At 46.4% G+C, this 7,500-nt stretch overlaps 1 protein-coding gene and 1 long non-coding RNA gene across 2 annotated transcripts in view; one reads left to right on the top strand and one right to left on the bottom strand.

Annotated features, from left to right (window-relative positions):
- Positions 1 to 7,500, bottom strand: part of LOC134448888 (uncharacterized) — a 405,753-nt gene that overhangs the window by 304,810 nt on the left and 93,443 nt on the right. The gene's annotated exons all lie outside the window — the stretch shown is intronic.
- LOC134448875 (rho guanine nucleotide exchange factor 2-like) overlaps positions 1 to 7,500 on the top strand; it is a 138,940-nt gene that overhangs the window by 99,908 nt on the left and 31,532 nt on the right. Inside the window, exons 8-12 of the mRNA XM_063198550.1 lie at positions 159 to 226; positions 1,724 to 1,787; positions 2,950 to 3,082; positions 6,067 to 6,176; positions 7,023 to 7,166. Of these exons, the coding sequence (XP_063054620.1) occupies positions 159 to 226; positions 1,724 to 1,787; positions 2,950 to 3,082; positions 6,067 to 6,176; positions 7,023 to 7,166 (519 nt within the window). The remainder of the gene's footprint in view (positions 1 to 158; positions 227 to 1,723; positions 1,788 to 2,949; positions 3,083 to 6,066; positions 6,177 to 7,022; positions 7,167 to 7,500) is intronic.

The raw sequence follows: 7,500 nt of genomic DNA, 5'->3' as shown, positions 1-7,500 counted from the left end.
TCCACTAGTGATGTTGGCTATAATTGTGTCCTCGACTGTAAGTCGCTTTTCTTTAAAAAAGCATCTGCCAAATGCAATGTAATGTAATGTAATGTGTGTGCTTTTGTGGTCTGACGGGCCCTGACTCTCTCCCTCTCTCTGTTATTGTTTTTCTGCAGCCTGCAACGTCACCATCCACAACCGATGTCGGGACACCCTGCCCAACTGCGCCAAAATGAAACAAAAGGTAAGACCGGTACCATGGCAACGGCACATCTGTGGCCACGACAACAATGATTCCCAAAATTATAAAGCTAAAATGTCTTTACAGGAAAATTGTATAAGTGTTTGTTAAACATTGTCTTTCATGGAGACCATTGTAGTGTAGGGAGCTCACTTGATGTTGTTATTGGACTGATTTTTTGGAAATAGAATGCGTACATGGTTAAATACATACCCGTTATGTAAAAAAATTGTAAGTGGTGGTTACACATCGTCATCCACCCAGACCATTGTATTGTAGGGAGCTAGCTTTGAAAGATTGGATTTTTGGTTTGGAAATGGAATGCATACATGGTTAAATACATACCCGTTACGTAAATAAACACCGCCTGACTGTAAATGTAGCGACTTCCAAGCAGTTGAGGTTTCATGTTTTATGGTGGTCACGCAAGTAGCCACAGCTATTGAAGAGCTCAGCTCAGCGATATTTAGACCATGTTATTGTCAGCTATTACAAGTGAAACTAAGTGGTGTAACGCGCTCAACTCTCCCAAAATAAAACGCAACTGGGTGCTCATTCCTTAAGAATTATACAAAATAAGGAGAATATGCCAGCACTCCACGTTATGTATTTGTGTACCACTGAAGATGGTTGAGACCAAAATGTCTGACTGGCAATAAAAATACACCACGTGGAGTGCTGTCCTGTTCTCTTTATTCAGCTATATATGGGTTCACCGTGTTTATAAACACGATGTTGTGAGGACACTGGCAGCCAACCATGTGAGATAATTTTTTGACCGACAGTGGTTTCCAACAATCAGATGTTGAGTTGTGTGCAGCTAGTGTTGTTGCAGCCAGGAGAAAACAAAAATGTAGAACCCATGTATTGTAATTGTAACTATAAGTGAAACTGTGGTTAACTCTGTGTGTTCCCCCTGTCTGTACTGTGTGGCTAACTCTGTCTGTTCCTCCTGTCTGTACTGTGTGGCTAAATCTGTGTGTTCCTCCTGTCTGTATTGTGTGTGGATAACTCTGTCTGTTCCTGTCTGTACTGTGTGGCTAACTCTGTGTGTTCCTCTTGTCTGTGCTGTGTGTGGTTAACTCTGTGTGTTCCCCCTCTGTGTGTTCCTCTTGTCTGTGCTGTGTGTGGCTAACTCTGTCTGTTCCTCCTGTCTGTACTGTGTGGCTAAATCTGTGTGTTCCCCCTGTCTGTACTGTGTGTGGTTAACTCTGTGTGTTCCCCCTCTGTGTGTTCCTCTTGTCTGTGCTGTGTGTGGCTAACTCTGTCTGTTCCTCCTGTCTGTACTGTGTGGCTAACTCTGTGTGTTCCCCCTGTCTGTACTGTGGGTGGTTAACTCTGTGTGTTCCCCCTGTCTGTGTTCCTCCTGCCTGTACTGTCTGTGCTGTGTGTGGTTAACTCTGTGTGTTCCCCCTGTCTGTACTGTGCTGTGTGTGGCTAACTCTGTGTGTACTGTGTGTGGCTAACTCTGTCTGTTCCTCCTGTCTGTTTGTGCTACAGCAGCAGAAGTTGGCCCTGGTGCGCAACTCCTCAGCACTTCAGAATGTCGCCATGCGCTCCAAAAGTGAGTACCACTGCTTTTTCTCTTCCTCCTAGGTTTTTTTTTCTCTCTCTCTTTCCTTTCCTCTCCTGTCTCTCCTTCTCTCTATGTCTGTCTCCTCCACTCTCTACTTCCCTTTTCTCTCTGTCCTTCTCTCTTCCTCGCCCTGTATGTCTTTCTCTTCCGTTCCCACCCTCTCTCTCTCTCTTTCTCTTCCTCTCTCTCTTTCTCTGTCTCTCTCTCTCTTTGTCTCTCCCTCCCTCTTCTGGAAGAAGGCACTTATCTTTTCCACTCCTTCTCTCTCTCTCTCTTTCTTTCTCTCTCTCAGTTTCTCCTGCTTGCATGCATTCTTTTTCTCATCCTCTCTATGGGAGTTTGCACAGTTTACCGAAACCTCACGTGCAAGTGATGGTCTCTACAGTGACACCTGTTGGCCACTAAAGGGCCCTGCAGCTATTACACAGACACAAATAAGTCGCTAGTGCCGCCTTTGTTCTCCAGCTCGACATGTGTATCATATAATTTCCACTTTGCTCTGTAACTGGTGGAGCTGGTCTTGGTGCCAGTAAAAGCCTCACCAGCGGATATGGCTTTACTGCTTCAGTAAGCATGACTACAGTGCCTCTGGATTGGATTTCCTACTTCACAAACAGATGATTCAGACTCATTTCTGAGTAACCTTTTACAGGCTTTATCTGTCTGCGTCATCTGCAAACATGACAGCTGCTTCTGACTGAGACAGTTACAGTCATTGTTTGTGCACCTGTCCAAATCCTGTTTGTCCACATGTAAAAAATGTACCTGGTGGATTTGATTAAGGGTGCTGTTTGCAGGGCTCTAAATTAACTTGTTTCATCACCAGCCAAAAATAGCTTGTCAATATCATATAAAGCTTACTAGCCAAACACACACCCAGTAATGGGTAAAAGTAGCTAGTAAATTGGACTATACTACCAGCCAGACTGAAATTTCACCAATATTTGTCTGGTTGGTTGGGGTTAATTTAGAGCCCTGGTTGTTTGTAACTGTTTGGTGTTGTTAATGAGTGAAGCTACTAAAAATATTGCACAGTGCACCTTTAATTATTGTGTGCTTGGTTCTGTTTGTCCATAAGCTACTGAAAATAAAGATATTGCACAGTGCACCTTTAATGATTGTGTGTTTGGTTCTGTTTGTCCCTCTGCAGCTCCTATGATGAAGGAGAGGCCCAGCTCGGCCATCTACCCCTCTGACAGCCTGAGGCAGTCGCTGCTGGGGGCCCGCAGGGTACGCTCCGGACTCTCCCTCGCCAAGAGCGTCTCCACCAATAACATCGCAGGGTGAGTGTCTGACCGACCAATAAGGGACAAGAGATGGCCAGTTGGTGTCTAGGGTTGCCACCTCTGTCTAACAAACATGGCACGGGACAATCATGTAAAACTGGGACAGGTGGCAACACTAGGGACACATAGACGCGAATTTGGCCAAGCAAATTTGGACATAAATTTGGCCACGCGAATTTGGCTCTTCGCCTCGCTCGTTTCGCCTCCTATGTGTCCCTAGCGTATGAGTGTCTGAGTACCAATAGAGGACAAGAGATGACCAGATGTGGACAAAGATTGAGAATGTCAGAGGTGGCCAATGTAATGTACCTGATTCTGCACTGGTTGGATCAAGTTTGGGGGGTTTTCTTGATTGTTTTTTTTTCAGTAACAACAATATCTAGCCACCTCATTAGATATAATGAAATATGTGGTGTAACAGCTATTAGGGGTGGAACGGTTCACAAAATTCACGGTTCGGTTCATATCACGGTATCCAGGTCACGGTTTTCGGTTCTCTACGGTTCTTTTTTTTAGTTCATGATAAATGGTGCACTGGGAATATTAAACCATATTTATATAACTGCAATTATTAAGTGATGATACGTAAGTTGAATCAGCTGTCGTCAACTGATGTGCGCTGTCTGAGCGTTCCAAATGCCCTCTTTCCTACATCCTACATATGTTTTTTATAGGCTTATAATGTGAAAATGGTGTGATTTGAATTGTGTATATGCTATATGCTAATGTGTTAATCAGAGAGACTGGATAAGATAGTCCTAAAATCTCTAATTTGCATATTTTTCTGGGCAGTACATGAATTGCGGTTTGCCACGGACTGCATTTCACGGTTCGGTATGGTGTGTGAATTGTACGGTTTCGGTTTTCGGTGCGGTTTGTACCATCCCTAACAGCTATGTAATATCATGTACTAGTGTTGGACTTACAAATGTACGTCTACTTTTCCTTTGGCCCCCTCTGACTTTAAGTTTAAGTCCATGGCTTTAGAAAGAAAGCCCATTGGGAAACTCCAACTCCCATTGTCATTGTGACACAGCACTCCACAGCACACCGCACACAACGAAATTGCATTTATGCCTCACCCGTGCAAGGGGGCAGCCCTCAGTGGCGCCCCATGGGGAGCAGTGCGGTGGGACGGTACCATGCTCAGGGTACCTCAGTCATGGAGGAGGATGGGGGAGAGCACTGGTTGATTACTCCCCCCACCAACATGACGGGTCGGGAGTCGAACCGGTGTTCTGTCGAGATGTGTTGCCTCGTCGAGATGAGCGACCGGTCGCCCTATTCGATAGTGGTGTTCTATCGATTTGCGATGCCTCATCTAAATGAGCGACCTTGATTTTCCGTGGAAGGCGTTTCAATCGGTCCACGTAGGACTGTTTTAATAACCATTACTTTGTTTATTTCGTGCGGAGTTTAGAACGTGCGGCTGCTGACCACTAAAAACCGTGAGCCTCTCGTTTGAGCAACTTAAGAAACGTGCCATATGAAAGAGACTGAGTTGAGTTTGCGCAAATACTGGAGAAAGTGTTTGGGATCAGGGCCTGGCTAGTTCTACGGGTTGTTTAATGCAGTTATTTGCTGTTGGTTTAGTTTCAATGCGACGTGGGCTCGCAAGGCAAATTGTCACATGAAATCATGTGCTATGGGGATAAACAAGCGCGGTTTAGATATTCCCAGATAGCAGATAGCGTATTGTGGCTTTGTTTTGGCAGATGTCTGTCTTTTAATGACCGGAATCATAATTTCATAACATCCCCACGCCAGTGCATTTCTTACCATGTTCAGGCATTTTACAATGCAGTCGATGCAAATTCTTGAGTGAAAAGGGTGGAGGGAGCATTTTGACAGCTCAATTAGAGGTGGCGATTTTTTCTACATAAATAGTCTACATAATAATTTTCTACATAAATAGTCTTTTCTGATCGATGTTACAATGTTCGAGGCTGAGTGTGTGAGCGATTACGGTTAGGCAACAAAGTAGCAAATGTACGAGGCCACGCTATTTCGCAGATTTTCCAATGATCTGCTGGATGATCCACGCTATTTCCCGTTTTCCCCCCAGGGGATATATCGTAACTTTCAGTCCATGACAGTCGGTGGACAGGCTATAGGCTACCTAGACTATGGATGACTGGTGGTAACCTCAGGATGACATAGGCTACAGTTTGAGTCACTAAAGTTGACAGTCTCAGGGGATCCTGTATCGTAACTTGCGGTCTCACAATTCGATGGGCAATCACCCGCGAAAACCACCGCGAGGGTGTGCGCATGCGTGCGCATGCTCAGTAGCCTAGAGAATCACATCTCGACGGGTCGCTCATATAGACAGGACACCGGCAACCTCTGGGATGCAAGTCTGACGCCCTAACCGCTCACCCATGACTGCCCTTAACGCCTGACTTAACGCCTCTGTCTGTGTGCCTGATGTCCGGCTTTGGAGATGTCTCTGGACAACACATCAGGTCACGGCCCATTCATGAGTCAGTCATTTACATGGTCATGGGGATGGTTTTATTATAGCTGAAGATCATAAAACTCTGGCAAATTAAATTCTCTGGAAATGAGGCGCCCTATGCATACTGATGTGCGTGCGAGTGTGCGTGTGTGTGTGTGTGTGCGTTTGAGTTTGTTTGTGTGACTCTGATTGTGTGTGTGTCCGTGCACATGCACACGAGTGTGTGTGTGTGTGTGTGTGTGTGTGTGTGTGTGTGTGTGTGTGTGTGTGTGTGTGTGTGTGTGTGTGTGTGTGTGTGTGCGTCAGTGTGTGTGTGTGTGTGTGTACGAATACATTATTTTGACATTTGAATATGTGTATGTGTGTGCTTATACATTTTTATGGCATTTGAATATGTGTATTGGTGTGTGTGTGTGTGTGTGTGTGTGTGTGTGTGTGTGTGTGTGTGTGGGGGTGTGTGTGTGTGTGTGTGTGTGTGTGTGTGTGTGTGTGTGTGTGTGTGTGTGTGTGTGTGTGTGTGTAGGAACCTGAATGATGACTCGCCACTGGGCCTGCGGAGGATCCTGTCTCAGTCCACAGACTCCCTCAACTTCAGGAACCGGGCCATGTCCATGGAGTCGCTCAACGACGAGGGTAAGACAAGCTCCGCCAAAGTCCGATTCCATTGTTGTCAATAGAACCCCTCACACCGGCGCCGATATCCGCAGTCATTCGCAGATGTCGGCAAGCGATTAGAGGCGAGTTCTATTTTGACGGAGCCCCCCGTTGACTATCCATGTTATGTTCGTGTGAAATTGGGTTTGGGGGTCCAAATTACGTGTATGTCGGAAGCAAAAGTGCTCCACAGTGCTGTCGAAGCCAATGTGCGGAGGCCCTATGACAAGCAGAGAGGGAGAGGGAATGGAGAGAGAGAGAGAGAGAGAGAGAGAGAGAGAGGTAAACGAGAACAGCCTTGGGAGAGGATGAGGCAGCACAAAGTAGGGTTCATTGAAGTGCAGTATGATATGAAACACTGTGACGAGTACATTGGCTGACAGGAAGGAAAACAGGTCAGTTGGATGAAGTGTTATGTAGTGTAGTGGTGGAGATGGAAATGGGAACATGTCCAGAGATGTTAATGTAAAAAAAGGCTGGAGGGGGGGGGAAATCATGACAGAGCAAGTTTGTTTGGACTATCAAGCAGTGATGGCACTTTTTAACTTTTTAACTGTGCACTTTAAGTGTAACTGTTGTCCTAGTTGCACTTTCAATGGGAATCTACTTCTGAATGTTGTGCTCCAAACTCAGTGAAATGAAAATAAAAACACAATGAAACACACACACGCATACACACACACACACACACACTTGCCTATCTATCTCCCTCCACCAAGTGAGTCGTTGTATACGTACCCCCACACACACCCACATCCACCCAACCACACACACACATACCACCCCTGCCTGGCCTGTCTAACTGTATCCTCCTCCCTCCCCCAGGCGAGTCGTTCATCACGTCCATGCTGGAGGAGCTTGAGCGGGACAGTAAGGAGCTGGAGAAGGACTCCTGGAGTACGGCCGTAGACTCCTCCTACCTCCAGACGCACCGCAAGGACGTCATCAAACGACAGGACGTCATCTACGGTAAGCCTGTGTGTGTGTGTGTGTGTGTGTGTGTGTGTGTGTGTGTGTGTGTGTGTGCGTGCGCGTGCGCGCGCGCGTGTGTGTGTGTGTGTGTGTGTGTGTGTGTGTGTGTGTGTGTGTGTGTGTGTGTCATCTACGGTAAGCACATTTTTTGCCGAAAAGCTCCTGCACACTGTCCTCATTTGCAGGGTTTCTTCCTTCCCCCTCCCCTCCACACCCCCATTGATGGTGGAGCCATCTCTCTCTCTCTCTCTCTCTCTCTCTCTCTCTCTCTCTCTCTCTCTCTCTCTCTCTCTCTCTCGCTCTCTCTCTCTCTCACTCACTCACTCACTCA

The sequence above is a fragment of the Engraulis encrasicolus genome, chromosome 5 (assembly GCF_034702125.1).
Source record: "Engraulis encrasicolus isolate BLACKSEA-1 chromosome 5, IST_EnEncr_1.0, whole genome shotgun sequence".
In the NCBI taxonomy this organism is placed as follows: Eukaryota; Metazoa; Chordata; class Actinopteri; order Clupeiformes; family Engraulidae; genus Engraulis; species Engraulis encrasicolus.
Note: the sequence above shows the minus strand (reverse complement) of the source record. Positions and strands in the feature narration are given on the sequence as shown.